At 45.8% G+C, this 18,831-nt stretch overlaps 1 protein-coding gene across 5 annotated transcripts in view; it reads right to left on the bottom strand.

Annotated features, from left to right (window-relative positions):
- The window catches only part of CCDC62 (coiled-coil domain containing 62), a 61,804-nt gene that overhangs the window by 9,105 nt on the left and 33,868 nt on the right, over positions 1 to 18,831 (bottom strand). For all 5 annotated transcript variants that reach the window (XM_073586045.1, XM_073586042.1, XM_073586044.1 and 2 more), the window contains 2 exons: positions 629 to 730; positions 436 to 524 (listed from right to left, as the gene is read on the bottom strand). In XM_073586045.1, the coding sequence (XP_073442146.1) occupies positions 436 to 524; positions 629 to 730 (191 nt within the window). The remainder of the gene's footprint in view (positions 1 to 435; positions 525 to 628; positions 731 to 18,831) is intronic.

The raw sequence follows: 18,831 nt of genomic DNA, 5'->3' as shown, positions 1-18,831 counted from the left end.
GCCCACTCCCAGCTCAGGAGAAACCTCACAGCGCTGTGAGGATTAACAAGTATGCAGTCACAGAGTGAATGCAGACTTGTACTCCAAGGCCGGACAACCCTTTTAAGTCCCGCCCATGTATCAATTGGCCCCCAAACTCCTATGCATCTAGCCATAATAAAGCATCCCCATGTATTTTAAACATCAGTTCTCTTAACAGGTTGGCCTAGTGGAATCACACAGCCCACTGTATGCCAGCATGTAGAATGTCACAGTTTTTGTCTATAGGTTATCATAAACTAAGAAACACTAAGACATTTTCTTCATAATACAAACCTATGGCCATAATGCTTAACCCGTTCACGCACCTGCTTGTTTTCACCTACTTGACCAGGCCAATATTTTTCAATTCTGACCAGTGTTACTTTATGTGGTAATAACTCCGGAACGCTTTACCTGTCGTAAGTTCTGCAGTTCTCTGCTTGTTCTTTCTTGCTTGGATTTTGCTAGCTGGAGGAGGTGATCTTTACGTTTCTCTCTTTCAGCTGTAACGCAGAATTTACATGACGTGAACACCATTCATGTGATGGAGGTGATTGCTGCTGTACACACTGAACAGGAACTAGCAAAGTAATTCAATGTTACTCACCTGCAAAGACCAGCTCAGCCTGCAAGTATGCGCTTTCCTGCTTGAGACGAATGATCTCTTCCCTCTGCTCATTGTTTTCTACAGTCTTTTGGCTGAGGTCATCTTAAACATCATAAAACAATGCACTGATGAATGCCAGTTCAAAAGAAAACCTGTTTGACACCAAAGTTAAACCGACATTTGGATGACTCGGTAAGGACATGTTGACTTGTCCAGTAGTTCTTTCAATCTTTGCTTCTCTTTTGAAAGGACAAAAACAGAAATAACATGATCCAGCACAGGATCCATTCATTTCATTGGTGACAAACGTACTACAAAGTCTCCTGTTTGACTGTAATCCAGCTGAAAACTTTTTTTTTTTTTAAAAACCGGATCAAAAATTGTAATCTGTACAACTTTTTTGTCCAAAACATAAAATAGATAGCAACTGGATCTTTCTATAATAACCCATTAGTGACCAGGCTACATTTTTCAAATCTTACATGTCGCTTTATGTTTCAATAACTCTGAAATGCTTCATCATATCCCAGTGATTTTGATATTGTTTTTTTTTTTCATGACACATTATATTTTAACCCCTTTCTGACATGAGATGTACTATACCGTCCATGGGACCCGGGCCCCTATGCCCATGGACGGTATAGTACGCCTAGCGCGATCAGCGGCGTTCACGGAGCGCCGCTGATCGCGGCCGGGTTTCAGCTGATTATCACAGCTGATACCCGGCACTATGTGTCAGGGGCGGTCACGGACCGCCCCGACACGTTAACCCCTGGCACACTGCGCTCAAACGCAATCCCAGTGTACCGGGGGTTCAGGGAAGTATGGGGAGGGAGGGGGCTCCCTCCGTGCTTCCCTGAGACCCCCACATCAGCGCGATGTGCAGCGCTGCTGCGGGGGTCTCCTTCCCTGCAGGTCCCCGAATCCAAAATGGCGGTGGGGACCTTCGGGGGCCTGCAGGGAGGCGGCTTCCTCACTTCGTGCTAAGCGATCTGTCACATGACAGTTATGTCCACCCAGGGACAATGTAATAAAGTTAAAAAAAAAAAAAAAAAAGTGTGAAAATAATTTATAAAAAAAAAAATAAAAAAAAAATCGCTAAATAAATTAAAAAAAAAATGTTCCCTAATAAATTCATTTTTTGGAAATAAAAAAAACAAAACAATAAAAGTACACATATTTAGTATCGCCACGTCCGTAACGACCCGCCTTATAAAACTGTCCCATTAGTTAACCCCTTTAGCAAACCCCTTTAAAAATAAAAAACAAAGCAAAAAATAATGCTTTATACCACCGAACAAAAAGTGCAATAACGCGCGATCAAAAAGATGGATATAAATAACCATGGTACCGCTGAAAACGTCATCTTGTCCCGCATAAAACGAGCTGCCACACAGCATCATCAGCAAAAAAATAAAAAAGTTATAGCTCGCAGAATAAAGCGATGCAAAAATAATTATTTTTTATATAACATTGTTTTCATTGCATAAAACCGCCAAAACATTAAAAAAAAAAAGACATAAATGAGGTATTGCTGTAACCGTACTGACCCGAAGAATAAAACCGCTTCATCAATTTTACCGGACGTGGTACGGTGTAAACGCACCCCCCAAAAGAAATTCATGTAATGCTGGTTTTTGTTCATTCGGCGTCCCAAAAATCGGAATAAAAAAGCGATCAAAAAATGTCACGTGCCCGAAAATGGTACCAATAAAAACGTCAACTCGTCCCATAAAAAATAAGACCTCACATGACTCGGTGGGTCAAAATATTGAAAAATTATAGCTCTCAAAATGTGGTGATGCAAAAACTGTTTTTACAATAAAAAGCTTCTTTTAGCGTACGACAGCTGCCAAACGTAAAAAACATCCATATAGTTGTGGCCAAAAGTATTGACACCCCTGCAATTCTGTCAGATAATACTCAGTTTCTTCCTGAAAATGATTGCAAACAAAAATTCTTTGGTATTATTATCTTCATTTAATTTGTCTTAACCCCTTACCTACAATTGACGTAATATTCCGTCCATGTGACCATGGACCTAATTACCATGGACGGAAGATTACGTCATCGCGATCAGCGGCGCCCACGTGGTGAGCGCCGCTGATCGCGGCCGAGTGTCAGCTAATTATCATAGCTGACACCCGGCACAATGTGTCAGGGGCGGTCACGGACCGCCCCCGACACGTTAACCCCTTGCACACCGCGATCAAACGCGATCGCGGTGTACCGGGGGTTAAAGGGAAGCATCGGCAGGGAGGGGGCTCCCTCCGTGCTTCCCTGAGCCCCCCACGGCAGCGCAATGTGCAGCGCTGCTGCGGGGGGCTCTTTCTCTACAGGCCCCCGGATCCAAGATGGCGACGGGGGCCTGCAGGGAGCTGACTTCCTCACTGCCTGCAAAGCGCAGGCATGAGGAAGTCTGCAGCAGTGCCTGTGACAGATCGCTGATCTGTCACAGTGATCTGTGATGTGACAGATCAGCGATCTGTCACAGGACAGTGATGTCCCACCTGGGACAAGGTAATAAAGTAAAAAAAAAAAAAAGTGTTAAAAATAATCAAAAAAAAATCGCTAAATAAATCAGTAAAAAAAAAAAATATTCCCCAATAAATCCATTTTTTCAAAATAAAAAAAACCAAAAACAATAAAAGTACACATATTTGGTATCGCCACGTCCGTAATGACCTGCCCTATAAAACTGTCCCATTAGTTAACCCCTTTAGCGAACCCCTTAAAAAATAAAAATAAAAAACGAAGCAAAAAATAATGATTTATTATCATACCACCGAACAAAAAGTGCAATAACGCGCGATCAAAAAGACGCATATAAATATGCATGGTACCGCTGAAAACGTCATCTTGTCCCGCAAAAAACGATCCACCATACAGCATCATCCGCAAAAAAATAAAAAAGTTATAGCTCGCAGAATAAAGCGATACAAAAATAATTATTTTTTATATAAAATAGTTTTCATTGCAAAAAACCGACAAAACATAAAAAAACGACCTAAATGAGGTATCGCTGTAACCGTACTAACCCGAAGAATAAAACCGCTTTATCAATTTTACCGCACGCGGAACGGTGTAAACGCACCCCCCCAAAAGAAATTCATGAAACGCTGGTTTTTGTTCATTCTGCGTCCCAAAAATCGGAATAAAAAGCGATCAAAAAATGTCACGTGCCCGAAAATGGTACCAATAAAAACGTCAACTCGTCCCGCAAAAAATAAGACCTCACATGACTCGGTGGGTCAAAATACGGAAAAATTATAGCTCACAATATGTGGTGATGCAAAAACTATTTTTACAATAAAAAGCGTCTTTTAGCGTGCAACAGCCGCCAAACATAAAAACCGCCATAAATCGTAAATCAAACCCCCCGTTATCACCCCCTTAGTTAGGGAAAAATAATAAAACTAAAAGAAAATGTATTTATTTCCATTTTCCCGCTAGGGTTAGGGTTAGGGTAGGGGTAGGGTTAGGGCTAGGGTTAGGGCTAGGGTTAGGGCTAGGGTTAGGGCTAGGGTTAGGGCTAGGGTTAGGGCTAGGGTTAGGGCTAGGGCTCAGATTAGGGTTAGGGGTGTGTTGAGGTTCGGGTTGGAGTTATAATTGGGGGTTTCCACTGTTTGGGCACATCAGGTGCTCTCCAAAGGCAACATGGCGTCTGATCTCAATTCCAGCCAATTCTGCGTTGAAAAAGTCAAATGGTGCTCCTTCCCTTCCAAGCTCTGCCATGTGCCCAAACAGTGTTTTACCCCCACATGTAGGGTATCAGCCTACTCAGGACAAACTACAAAACAACTTTTGGGGTCCAATTTCTCCTGTTACCCTTAGGAAAATAAAAAATTGGGGGCAAAAATATAATTTTGCGGAAAAAAATGTTTTTTTTATTTTCACGCCCAGGCGTTATAAACTTCTGTGAAGCACTTGGGGGTTCAAAGTGCTCTCCACACATCTAGATAAGCTCGTGGGGGGTCTAGTTTCCAAAATGGGGTCACTTGTGGGGAGTTTCAATAGTTTAGGTACATTAGGGGCTCTCCAAACGCATATGACACCCGCATACCAATCCATCAAAGTCTGCATTCCAAAACGTCACTACTTCCCTTCCGAGCCCCGACGTGTGCCCATACAGTAGTTTTCTCCCACATATGAGGTATCAGCGTACTCAGGACAAATTGGACAACAACTTTTGGGGTCCAATTTCTCCTGTTACCCTTGGGAAAATAAAAAAAATGGGGACTAAAAGATGATGTTTGTTGAAAAAATACGATATTTTTATTTTCACGCCCGGTCGTTATAAACTTCTATGAAGCACTGGGGGGTTCAAAGTGCTCACCACACATCTAGATAAGTTCATTAGGGGGTCTAGTTTCCAAAATGGGGTCACTTGTGGGGGGTTTCCACTGTTTAGGTACATCAGGGGCTCTCCAAACGCAACATGACACCCGCAGACCATTCCATCAAAGTCTGCATTCCAAAACGTCACTACTTCCCTTCCGAGCCCCGACGTGTGCCCATACAGTAGTTTTCTCCCACATATGAGGTATCAGCGTACTCAGGACAAATTGGACAACAACTTTTGGGGTCCAATTTCTCCTGTTACCCTTGGGAAAATAAAAAAATGGGGACTAAAAGATCATGTTTGTGGAAAAAATACGATTTTTTTATTTTCACGCCCGGACGTTATAAACTTCAGTGAAGCACTGGGGGGTTCAAAGTGCTCACCACACATCTAGATAAGTTCCTTGGGGGGTCTAGTTTCCAAAATGGTGTCATTTGTGGGGGGTTTCTACTGTTTTGGTACATCAGGGGCTTTCCTAACGCGACATGGTGTCCGATCTCAATTCCAGCCAAAAACGTCAAATGGCGCTGCTTCCCTTCCGAGCTCTGCCATACGCCCAAATAGTGGTTTACCCCCACATGTGGGGTATCAGCGTACTCAGGATAAATTGCACAATATCTTTTAGGGTCCTGTTACTTTTGGAAAAATAAGAATTGAGGGTGAAAAGATCATTTTTGTGGAAAAAATATGATTTTTTAATTGTACTGCTGTACGTTATAAACTTCTGTGAAGCCCTTGGGGGTTCAAAGTTCTCACCACACATCTAGATAAGTTCCTTGGGGGGTCTAGATTCCAAAATGGTGTCATTTGTGGGGGGTTTCCACTGTTTTGGTACATCAGGGGTTTTCCAATCGCGACATGGTGTCCGATCTCAATTCTAGCCAAAAACGTCAAATGGCGCTGCTTCCCTTCCGAGCTCTGCTATGCGCCCAAATAGTCATTTACACCCACATATGGGGTAACAGCGTACTCAGGACAAATTGCACAATAACTTTTAGGGTCCTGTTACCCTTGGAAAATTAAAAATTGGGGGTGAAAAGATCATTTTTGTGGAAAAAATATGATTTTTTAATTGTACCGCTGTACGTTATAAACTTCTGTGAAGCCCTTGTGGGTTCAAAGTTCTCACCACATATCTAGATAAGTTCCTTGGGGGGTCTAGTTTCCAAAATGGGGTCACTTGGGGGGGTTTCCACTGTTTAGGTACATCAGGGGCTCGCCAAACGTGACATGGCGTCCGATCTGAATTCCAGCCAATTTTGCATTGAAAAAGTCAAACGGCGCTCCTTCCATTCTGAGCTCTGCCATGCGCCGAAACAGTGGTTCCCCCCCACATATCAGGTATCAGCGTACTCAGGACAAATTGCACAATAAGTCTTGCAGTCCAATTTCTCCTGTTACCCTTGGTAAAATAAAGAAAATTGAACCTGAAGTATTTTTTTTGTGAAAAAAAGTTAAATGTTCATTTTTTTTTTTAATATTCAAAAAATTCCTGTGACGCACCTAAAGGGTTAATAAACTTCTTGAATGTGGTTTTAAGCACCTTAAGGGGTGCAGTTTTTAGAATGGTGTCACTTTTGGGTATTTTCTATCATATAGACCCCTCAAAGTGGCTTCAAATGTGAAGTGGTCCCTAAAAATAAAATGGTGTTGCAAAAATGAGAAATCGCTGGTCAATTTTTAACCCTTATAACTTCCTAACAAAAAAAAAATTTTGGTTCCAAAACTGTGCTGATGTAAAGTAAACATGTGGGAAATGTTATGTATTAAGTTTTTTGTGTGCCGTATCGCTGTGATTTAAGGGCATAAAAATTCAAATTTGGAAAATTGCGAAATTTTCGCCAAATTTCCGTTTTTTTCACAAATAACCGCAAGTTATTTGAATGCAATTTTACCACTAACATGAAGTACAATATGTCACGAGAAAACAATGTCAGAATAACCGGGATCCATAGAAGCGTTCCAGAGTTATGACCTCATAAAGGTACAGTGGTCAGAATTGTAAAAATTGGCCCGGTAGTTAACGTGCAAACCACCCTTGGTAGTGAAGGGGTTAAATGAAAAAACACAAAAAGAATTGTCCTAAAGCCAAATTGGATATAATTCCACACCAAACATAAAAAAGAGGGTGGACAAAAGAATTGGCACTGTTCGAAAAATCATGTGATGCTTCTCTAATTTGTGCAATTAACAGCACCTGTAACTCACCTGTGGCACCTAATAGGTGTTGGCAATAACTAAATCACACTTGCAGCCAGTTGACATGGATTAAAGTTGACTCAACCTCTGTCCTGTGTCCTTGTGTGTACCACATTGAGCATGGAGAAGAGAAAGAAGACCAAAGAACTGTCTGAGGACTTGAGAAACCAAATTGTGAGGAAGCATGAGCAATCTCAAGTCCATCTCCAAAGACCTGAATGTTCCTGTGTCTACCGTGCGCAGTGTCATCAAGAAGTTTAAAGCCCATGGCACTGTGGCTAACCTCCCTAGATGTGGACGGAAAAACAGGATTTTTGGGTTGCTTACCGTAAAATCTGTTTCTCGGAGCCTTCATTGGGGGACACAGAGACCATGGGTGTATGCTGCTGCCACTAGGAGGCTGACACTATGCACAAAAAAAGGTTAGCTCCTCCTCCGCATTGTACACCCCACCGACCGGCAGGGAGTTCCTCAGTTAGTGAGAAAGCAGTAGGAGAAGTAACAGAATAGATTGAAAAGAGAACAAACAACTCAACTGTAACCAATCAACCAAAGTAAGAACAGGAGTTATAGAACATGGGAGGGTGCTGTGTCCCCCAATGAAAGCTCCAAGAAACAGATTTTACGGTAAGCAACCCAAAAATCCTGTTTTCTCGTTCGCCTTATTGGGGGACACAGAGACCATGGGACGTCCCAAAGCAGTCCCTGGGGTGGGAAACAAACTTCCATCAGGCCAGTGGACTCACCACCACTGCCTGCAGGATCCTTCTACCTAGGCTGGCGTCCGCCGAAGCGTAGGTGTGGACCTTGTAGAATTTCACAAACGTGTGAACCGAAGACCAGGTTGCAGCTTTGCAAAGCTGCAGCGCGAAGGCTCTGTGGCGTACCGCCCAGGAAGCACCCACTGCCCGGGCAGAGTGCGCTCTGATCCCCGGAGGGGCCACTCGATGCTTAACCCGGTAGGCCTCCAAAATTGCCGATCTGATCCAGCGAGCAATAGTAGCTTTGGAAGCCGGGTGACCTTTCCGCGCCCCATCTGTCTTTCGCAAGGAAGTCGTCCTAGACAGACTCTCAGTGCCCTGACCAGATCTAGGTTGTTCAGGAACCGCTCCCGAGGGCGAGTTGGACTCGGACAGAAGGACGGCAGAACAATATCCTCATTGAGGTGAAAGGAGGACACCACCTTCGGAAGAAAAGAGGGCGGAGGCCGCAGAACTACCTTGTCCTGGTGAAGTACCAAGAAAGGAGAGCGGCAAGAAAGAGCCGCCAATTCTGACACGCGCCGGATGGAAGTGATGGCCACCAGAAAAGCTACCTTCCAAGAAAGGAGAGAAAGGGAAACATCCCTGAGAGGTTCAAAAGGAGAACCTTGCAGAACCTCAAGAACCAGATTAAGATCCCATGGATCCACGGGCGCTCGATACGGAGGAGCCGTGTGAGCCACGCCTTGAAGAAAGGTTTTGACCTGAGGGCGGGAGGCCAACGTCTTCTGAAACAAAATGGACAGCGCCGAAACTTGACCCTTCAAGGAACTGAGAGCAAGCCCCGCATCCAGCCCTGCCTGAAGAAACGCCAGAACGGAAAGGAGCGAAAAGCACATGGGCGCGATGTTATTGGCCTCACACCAAGTGAAATAGGCCTTCCAAGTACGGTAGTAAATTTTGGAAGATGATGGCTACCTGGCTCGGATCATGGTATGAATTACTCGACCGGAGAATCCTGCTCGTTTCAAAACCTCGGTCTCAACAGCCAAGCCGTTAAATCGAGCGGCCGAGAATTGGGGTGGAAAATCGGGCCTTGAGACAGCAGATCTGTCCTGTCTGGAAGCGTCCAGGGGGCGTCCGCGAGAAGGTTGACAATGTCCGCGAACCAAGACCTTCTGGGCCAATTCGGGGCGATGAGAATGACTGGAATTCCTTCTGCTTTGATCTTCTTCAACAGCTTGGGAAGAAGAGGCAGGGGAGGAAACAGGTAAGGGAGCTTGAACTGCGACCAAGGAATGGCCAGAGCGTCGGCGCCCACTGCGAGAGGATCTCGAGCCCTGGATACAAACTGTGGGACTTTCCTGTTGAGGCGAGAAGCTAGCAGATCTACGTCCGGCGTTCCCCAACGACGGCAGAGCTAAAGAAATACCTCCGGATGTAGGGACCACTCTTCTGCCGCAAGACCCTCGAGGCTGAGAAAATCGGCGGCCCAGTTGTCTACGCCGGCAATGTGTACCGCGGAGATTGTCGGTACCATAATCTCTGCCCACCGAAGGATCTTGGACACTTCTGCCAGGGCTGAGACACTCCGTGTCCCTCCTTGGCGGTTGACATATGCCACCGCTGTGGCATTGTCTGTCTGAATCTGGACAGGCAGGCCCCTGAGGAGCCTCTCCCAGTGGACGAGAGCCAGATGGATAGCTCGTATCTCTAGGACGTTGATCGACACAGCAGATTCCTGAGTCGACCAACGACCCTGAACGGTGTGATGGCGGAACACTGCACCCCAGCCGAGGAGGCTGGCATCCGTTGTTACAATCTGCCAGTGAACGGGAAGAAAAGACCGCCCCAAGAGGATGAGAGGTGACGTCAACCACCAGTTGAGTGACCGCTTGATGCGGCATGAAAGACGAACAGGGTGATCCAGGGACAGAGCCGACCTGTTCCACCTCGACAAAATGGCGTTCTGGAGAGGTCTGGCGTGAAATTGGGCAAAGGGAACTGCCTCTATTGCCGCCACCATCTTTCCCAGGACCCTCATGGTTGTTCGGAGGGACAGAAATCGTGTGGTCTGCAGCAATTGTACATCCTGCCGCAGGGAGAGAATCTTCTCTTGTGGGAGAAAGACCCTTGACTGACGAGTGTCGAACAGGAGGCCCAGAAACACAAGACGTTGAGTAGGAACCAGACAGGACTTTTTCCTGTTGACGATCCACCCGAAATTGGAAAGAGTGTCTAGGACGATCGTCAAACTTAGGCGTGCCTGTTGGAAAGAGGGAGCTTTGATCAGAATATCATCGAGGTACGGAAAAAGAACGAGACCTCTGATCCTCAACAAGGCCATCAACGCAGCCATGATCTTCGTGAAGACTCTGGGAGCGGTGGCGAGACCGAAGGGCAGCGCGACAAACTGGTAATGTTCCTGGCGAACCGCAAAACGCAAGAACTTCTGATGTCCGTAGAATATGGGAACATGTAGATAGGCATCTTGGATGTCTATTGAACACATGAATTCCTGCTCCTCCATGGAAGCGACTACCGAACGAACCGACTCCATTCGGAAGTGGCGAAGACGGACTTTCTTGTTGAGCAGCTTGAGATTCAAGATCGGTCGGACCACCCCGTCTTTTTTCGGCACGACAAATAGGTTTGAATAAAAGCCTGTAAACCGCTCCGATTCGGGAACGGGCACAATCACCCCGGAACTGAGGAGAGAGTCGATGGCCGTAAAGAACCCCGGGATCAAAGCTGGATCTTTTGGAGGATGGGATTCGAAGAAACGATCCCGTGGAAGAGAGACGAACTCTATCTTGTATCCTAACGATACAACCTCTCTGACCCAAGCGTCCTCTACTGAGGCCAGCCAGACGTCCTTGAAGAACAGGAGTCGACCTCCCAATTGGAAGGGACCCTCGGGAGTCCGAGGATAGTCATGCTGATGTGGACCGTCCAGATCCAGATCTGGATGGCCTGCCCTGCGAAGAGTGGGGACGCCAGGAGGGAGTAGGTCTGAAGGAAACTTTATTCCTATCTTGGCGTGCCTGCGGTTTTTGTTGGTTGGAGGAGGTCTCCGCCGTATTGAAACGGCGGTAAGCCCGAAAGGGTCGAAACTGACGCCTTAGTGGAGGTCTGCGAGCTCGTGCCTCCGGTGGCGTCCTTAATAATCTGGTCCAATTGGGATCCAAAGAGGCGCCCTCCCTGAAAAGGCAGATTAGTAAGAGACTTTTTAGAAGACAGGTCGGCCTGCCAGGCCTTGAGCCAAATTGTAGGTCGGATTGCCACAACGTTACTAGACGCCCGAACTGCGCAGGATGCGGCATCCAAAGAAGCAGAAAGCAGATAATCCCCCACATGGGAAATCTGATTGGCGAGATCGGCCAATCGATCTGGTTGTGCTTTCTCTAGGATGCCCTGACGAAGATCCTCTGCCCAAGTAGCTATGGCCTTTGCTGCCCAAGACGAAGCAAAAATTGGGCATACTGCCGTCGAAGCCGCTTCGAAGGCAGACTTCGCTAGGGATTTTATAATCCTATCATTAGAATCCTTTAGAGACGCCACGCCTGAAAGCGGGAGAACCGTGTTAGTAGAAATCCTGGACACGGACGGGTCAACCGAGGGGGAGGCAGACCAGTTGTCCGTGAGCTCTTTAGCAAACGGGTACAGAAAGCCGAGACGCTTTCCTCTTTGAAAGCGTCTGGTCGGATCTCCTCTTTCCCTGATAAAAATCTTTCCAAACTCGGAATGTAAAGGGAATACCCTGGAGGGTGTTTCCTCCCGTCTGAACGAAACCTCCTAATCTGAGGATTTCGCAGGGGGGTCAGCAATGTCGAAGGTCTGATGGATCGCTGCAATGAGGTTCTGTACAGTAACCCTCATGTTCGCATCCTGGTCCGAATCCAGCTCTAAGATCCACTCAGATGACCTGTCCGAGAGCGCTTCACCTGACTCGGGAGAGGAGGCCCGGGAGGGAGGCTGCCGAGAAGGACTATGTAGTGACATGGGGCGAGGAGAGGATTCCGGCTGGAGATCCTGCCTGGATCTTTTGCGACTAACGCTGGCCGACTCAGATGGAACCTCTTGAGACCTGCTGGACCCTGTAGAGGTGTCCAGGGGTAACTTATCCAGAATGGCAACTAGGGACTGAGACACCCTGGTGAGGTCTGCCACTGACTGTGATAGAGACGAGGCCCATCCGGGCATGGGGGGTTCACTCTCGCCTGGGGCCCTAGATGGCTCCTGGGCAGCGTCAGGTTGAATAGGATTGCTACAATCCAGGCAGAGGGAAGTGGAATGACCTGAGGGAAGTTTGCGATTGCAAGAAGAGCATGCAAAGAACTTGACTAGAGTGCAGGGGGGAGCCGCAGGGCGGTTACGGTCAGATTTGGAGTTAGACATAGTGAAACCTGAGGTAGTGCCGGAAGGTTGGGGGACAGGGTGCAGAGAAGGGTGTCGGCCTGCAGATGCAGAGCTACACACGGTCCGGTGACCCCAGAGACGAAGGTATCCACCTCTCTGCAGATACAGGACAGCGCGATATCCGGCTGACAGGGGCGTCCGGCTGTGCGGCTGCAAAGATGGCGACCGCCTGAGAGGAAACAGGGAAAAACGCGCTCCCAGGGGAAGGAGGGCTGAATCCGGCACCGCCCCTGGCCAGGAACAGGCTGAGAAGGGCGGTGGGAGGGCCTGGAACGGGTGGGAGAGAAGCCCGCTTAGAAGAAAGGGGCGGGGGGCGTGGCCGCGACGCTAAGGTAGGCCCGACAGAAGCCGGGGCCTAAATTACCAGCGGCGGCCGCCTATCAGCACGGAGCCGGCGTAGAGGTGCCGCAATGTGAGCGCCGCCGCGAGAGGACCCTGGAATACCCGATCAGAGTGTCGGGGAGAAGAGGACGGTGAAGGGGCTGGCTGTAGAAGCAGGATGGGCGCAGGAGTTCGCAGCGCCACCGCATCCCTGCTCCAGGGAAGACGCTGCAAACGTGCCCTCGGGGAGGAATGCTGCAGGCCAAAGGGTCCCAATACTTACCCGTCCCGGGCCCGAATCCTCGAAGAAAGTACCTGTACATGAAGAGTCTACGTCTCATCCAACCGACAGGCTCTGGTAGGCGAGTGGGGGGGAGACTGGCGACGAGGACCCTCTGGATCGCTGACACATCTTCGTGTTGGCGTCCGCCTGGAAGGCTGGTGGTCCTGCTATGGAGAACTGTGAGGATACGGGGTGGCAGTACACGCCGTACTCACAGACTCCTTGTGGGAGTACAGATGTGACCATTCACACTGTATCCCTCCGGGAAAACCTGAAAAGGAACGACGCACATTGAGGTAGATATGGGTCTAATTAAAGACCCGTGTCCACCTCCTACTGACACTAAGCTAAACTAAGGAATTCCCTGCAGGTCGGTGGGGTGTACACTGCGAAGGAGGAGCTAACTTTTTTTTATGCATAGCGTCAGCCTCCTAGTGGCAGCAGCATACACCCATGGTCTCTGTGTCCCCCGAACGAGAAAGAAAAATTGACAAGAGATTTCAACGCAAGATTGTGCGGATGTTGGATAAAGAACCTCGACTAACATCCAAACAAGTTCAAGCTGCCCTGCAGTCCGAGGGTACAACATTGTCAACCCGTACTATCCGTCGGCGTCTGAATGAAAAGGGACTGTATGGTAGGAGACCCAGGAAGACCCAACTTCTCACCCCGAAACATAAAAAAGCCAGGCTGGAGTTTGCCAAAACTTACCTGAAAAAGCCTAAAACGTTTTGGAAGAATGTTCTCTGGTCAGATGAGACAAAAGTAGAGCTTTTTGGGCAAAGGCATCAACATAGAGTTTACAGGAGAAAAAAAGAGGCATTCAAAGAAAAGAACACGGTACCTACAGTCAAACATGGTGGAGGTTCCCTGATGTTTTGGGGTTGCTTTGTTGCCTCTGGAACGGGACTGCTTGACCGTGTGCATGGCATTATGAAGTCTGAAGACTACCAACAAATTTTGCAGCATAATGTAGGGCCCAGTGTGAGAAAGCTGGGTCTCCCTCAGAGGTCATGGGTCTTCCAGCAGGACAATGACCCAAAACACACTTCAAAAAGCACTAGAAAATGGTTTGATAGAAAGCACTGGAGACTTCTAAGGTGGCCAGCAATGAGTTCAGACCTGAATCCCATAGAATACCTGTGGAGAGATCTAAAAATGGCAGTTTTGAGAAGGCACCCTTCAAATATCAGGGACCTGGAGCAGTTTGCCAAAGAAGAATGGTCTAAAATTCCAGCAGAGCATTGTAAGAAACTCATTGATGGTTACCGGAAGCGGTTGGTCGCAGTTATTTTGGCTAAAGGTTGTGCAACCAAGTATTAGGCTGAGGGTGCCAATACTTTTGTCTGGCCCATTTTTGGAGTTTTGTGTGAAATGATCAATGTTTTGCTTTTTGCTTCATTCTCTTTTGTGTTTTTTCATTTAAGACAAATTAAATGAAGATAATAATACCAAAGAATGTGTTTGCAATCATTTTCAGGAAGAAACTGAGTATTATCTGACAGAATTGCAGGGGTGTCAATACTTTTGGCCACAACTGTATATAGTAAATCAAATCCCCCTTTATCACCCCCTTAGTTAGGGAAAAATAATACAATTAAAAAAAATGTATTTATTTCCATTCTCCCATTAGGGCTAGGGTTAGGGCTGAGATTAGGGTTAAGGGTGTGTTGAGGTTAGGGGTGGAGTTAGAATTGGGGGGTTTCCACTGTTTAGGCACATCAGGTGCTCTCCAAACGCAACATGGCGTCTGATCTCAATTCCAGCCAATTCTGCGTTGAAAAAGTCAAATGGTGCTCCTTCCCTTCCAAGCTCTGCCATGCGCCCAAACAGTGCTTTGCCCCCACATATGGGGCATCAGCCTACTCAGGACAAATTGCAAAACAACTTTTGGGGTCCAACTTCTCCTGTTACCCTTAGCAAAATAAAAAATTAGGGGCAAATATATCATTTTTGTGGCAAAAAAATATGATTTTTTTTTATTTTCACGCCTGGGCATTATAAACTTCTGTGAAGCACTTGGGGGTTCAAAGTGCTCACCACACATCTAGATAAGTTCCGTGGGGGGCCTAGTTTCCAAAATGGGGTCACTTGTGGGGAGTTTCAACAGTTTAGGCACATCAGAGGCTCTCCAAATGCGACATGACACCCGCAGACCATTCCATCAAAGTCTGCATTCCAAAACGTCACTACTTCCCTTCCGAGCCCCGACGTGTGCCAATACAGTAGTTTTCTCCCACGTATGGGGTATCAGCGTACTTAGGACAAATTGGACAACAACTTTTGTGGTCCAATTTCTCCTGTTACCCTTTGGAAAATAAAAAATTGGGGACTAAAAGATCATGTTTGTGGAAAAAAATATGATTTTTTTATTTTCACGCCCGGGCGTTATAAACTTCTGTGAAGCCCTTGGGGGTTCAAAGTGCTCACCACACATCTAGATAAGTTCCTTTGGGGGTCTAGTTCCCAAAATGGTGTCATTTGTGGGGGGTTTACACTGTTTTGGCACATCAGGGGCTTTCCAAACGCGACATGGCGTCCGATCTCAATTCCAGCCGAAAAAGTCAAATGGCGCTGCATCCCTTCCGAGCTGTCATGCACCCAAATAGTCGTTTACATCCACATATGGGGTATCAGCGTACTCAGCACAAATTGCACAATAACTTTTAGGGTCCTGTTACCCTTGGGAAAATTGAGGGTGAAAAGATCATTTTTGTGGAAAAAATATGATTTTTTAATTGTACGGCTGTACGTTATAAACTTCTGTGAAGCCCTTGTGGGTTCAAAGTTCTCACCACATATCTAGATATGTTCCTTGGGGGGGTCGAGTTTCCAAAATGGGGTCACTTGTGGGGGGTTTCCACTGTTTAGGCACATGAGGGGCTCTCCAAACGTGACATGGCGTCCGATCTGAATTCCAGCCAATTTTGCATTGAAAAAGTCAAACGGCGCTCCTTCCCTTCTGGGCTCTGCCATGGGCAGAAACAGTGGTTCCCCCCCCCCCCCCCCACATGTCAGGTATCAGTGCACTCAGGACAAATTGGACAATAACTTTTGCAGTCCAATTTCTCCTGTTACCCTTGGTAAAATAAAAAAAATTGGACCTGAAGTACTCTTTTTGTGAAAAAAAAGTTAAATGTTCATTTTTTTTAAACATTCAAAAAATTCCTGTGAAGCACCTGAAGGGTTAATAAACTTCTTGAATCTGGTTTTGAGCATCTTGAGGGGTGCAGTTTTTAGAATGGTGTCACTTTTGGGTATTTTCTATCATATAGACCCCTTAAAGTGACTTCAAATGTGATGTGGTCTGTAAAAATAAAATGGTGTTGCAAAAATGAGAAATCGCTGGTCAACTTTTAACCCTTATAACTAGAGTTGAGCGACTTTGGTCGGATCGGGTTTCGTGAAACCAGAATGAAACAAAATTTGAGTCGGATGAAACTGGTCCGACTAGGGCAAAAAAAAAGTCGAAGTTTCGTCCGAAACACGAGCCCAATGCAAGTCAATGGGAAATAAAGTCGGCATTGAGCGGATGATATTCATCCACTCAATACCGACTTTTATTCCCCATTGACTTGCATTGGGGTCGGGTTTCGGACGAAACTCCGACTTTTTTTTGCCCTAGTCGGACCAGTTTCATCCGACTCAAATTTTGTTTCATTCGGGTTTCACGAAACCCGATCCGACCAAAGTCGCTCAACTCTACTTCTAACTTCCTAACAAAAAAAAATGTTGGTTCCCAAGTTGTGCTGATGTAAAGTAAACATATGTGAAATGTTACTTATTAACTTTTTTGCGTGACTTATCTCTGTGATTTAAGGGCATAAAAATTCAAAGTTGGAAAATTGCGTAGTTTTCAAAATTTTCGCCAAATTTCCGTTTTTTTCACAAATAAACGCACGTTTATTCCATTTATTCCGTTTATTGTCAGAATCAGTGGGATCCATGGAAGCGTTTCAGAGTTATTACCTCATAAAGGGACAGTGGTCAGAATTGTAAAAATTGGCCCGGTCATGAAGGTGCAAACCACCCTTGGGGGTAAAGGGGTTAAGATAATGATAAATTTAGATTGATATGTTTTGCGTTTATTTAGAACATCTAAAATTTGACACATTTCTAAAACTTAGCAATTTTCAAACTTTGAATGATTATTCTTTTAACCCCTTAACTCCCAAGGGTGGTTTGCACGTTCATGACCGGGCCAATTTTTACAATTCTGACCACTGTCCCTTTATGAGGTAATAACTCTGTAACACTTCAATGGATCCCACTGATTCTGACATTGTTTTCTCGTGACATATTGTTCTTCTTGTTAGTGGTAAAATGTCATTCAATTAACTTGCGTTTATTTGTGAAAACGGAAATTTGGTGAAAACTTCCAACTTTGAATTTTTATGCCCTTAAATCACAGAGATAAGTCACGCAAAAAAGTTAATAAGTAACATTTCCCCCATGTTTACTTTACATCAGCACAATTTTGGAACCAAATTTTTTTTTTGTGAGGAAGTTATAAGGGTTAAAAGTTGACCAGCGATTTCTCATTTTTGCAACACCATTTTATTTTTACAGACCACATCACATTTGAAGTCACTTTGAGGGATCTATGATAGAAAATACCCAAAAGTAGAGTTGAGCGACTTTGGTCGGATCGGGTTTCGTGAAACCCGAATGAAACAAAATAAGTTTCAGATGAAACTCGTCCGACTAGAGAAAACAAAGTCGGAATTTCGTCCGAAACCCGACCCCAATGCAAGTCAATGGGAAATAAAAGTCGGACGAAACTCCGACTTTTTTTTGCTCTAGTCGGACGAGTTTCATCTGAAACTTATTTTGTTTCATTCGGGTTTCACGAAACCCGATCCGACCAAAGTCGCTCAACTCTACCCAAAAGTGACACCATTCTAAAAACTGCACCCCTCAAGGTGCTCAAAACCAGATTCAAGAAGTTTATTAACCCTTCTGGTGCTTCACAGGAAGTTTTTGAATGTTTAAAAAAAAAAAAATGAACATTTAACTTTTTTTCACAAAAAAATTACTTTAGGTCCAATTTTTTTTTATTTTACCAAGGGTAATAGGAGAAATTGAACTGCAAAAGTTATTGTGCAATTTGTCCTTAGTACGCTGATACCTGAAATGTGGGGGGGGGTCCACTGTTTCGGCACATGGCAGAGCTCAGAAGGGAAGGAGCGCCGTTTGACTTTTTCAATGCAAAACTGGCTGGAATTCAGATCGGACGCCATGTCACGTTTGGAGAGCCCCTGATGTACCTAAACAGTGGAAGCCCCCCACAAGTAACCCCATTTTGGAAACTAGACCCCCCAAGGAACTTATCTAAATATGTGGTGAGAACTTTGAACCCACAAGGGTTTCACAGAAGTTTATAACGTACAGTCGTACAATTAAAAAATCATATTTTTTCCACAAAAATGATCTTTTCACCCTCAATTTTTTTTTTCCAAGGGTAATAGGACCCCAAAAGTTATTGTGCAATTTGTCCTGAGTACGCTAATACCCCATATGTGGGGTAAACCTCTAGTTGGGCGCATGGCAGAGCTCGGAAGGGAAGCAGCGCCATTTGACTTTTTTGGCTGGAATTGGGATTGGACGCCATGCTGCGTTTGGAAAGCCCCTGATGTGCCTAAACAGTGGAAATCCCCCACAAATTACACCATTTTGGAAACTAGACCCCCCCAAGGAACTTATCTAGATGTGTGGTGAGTACTTTGAACCCCCAAGGGCTTCACAGAAGTTTATAATGCCCGGGCGTGAAAATAAAAAAATCATATTTTTTCCACAAACATGATCTTTCAGTCCCCGTTTTTTTATTTTCCCAAAGGTAACAGGAGAAATTGGACCCCAAAAGTTGTTGTCCAATTTGTCCTGAGTATGCTGATACCACATATGTGGGAGAAAACTACTGTATGGGCACACGTCGGGG

The sequence above is a fragment of the Dendrobates tinctorius genome, unplaced genomic scaffold (assembly GCF_039654945.1).
Source record: "Dendrobates tinctorius isolate UK_male_01 unplaced genomic scaffold, ASM3965494v1 ptg000090l, whole genome shotgun sequence".
NCBI classification, from domain to species: Eukaryota; Metazoa; Chordata; class Amphibia; order Anura; family Dendrobatidae; genus Dendrobates; species Dendrobates tinctorius.
Note: the sequence above shows the minus strand (reverse complement) of the source record. Positions and strands in the feature narration are given on the sequence as shown.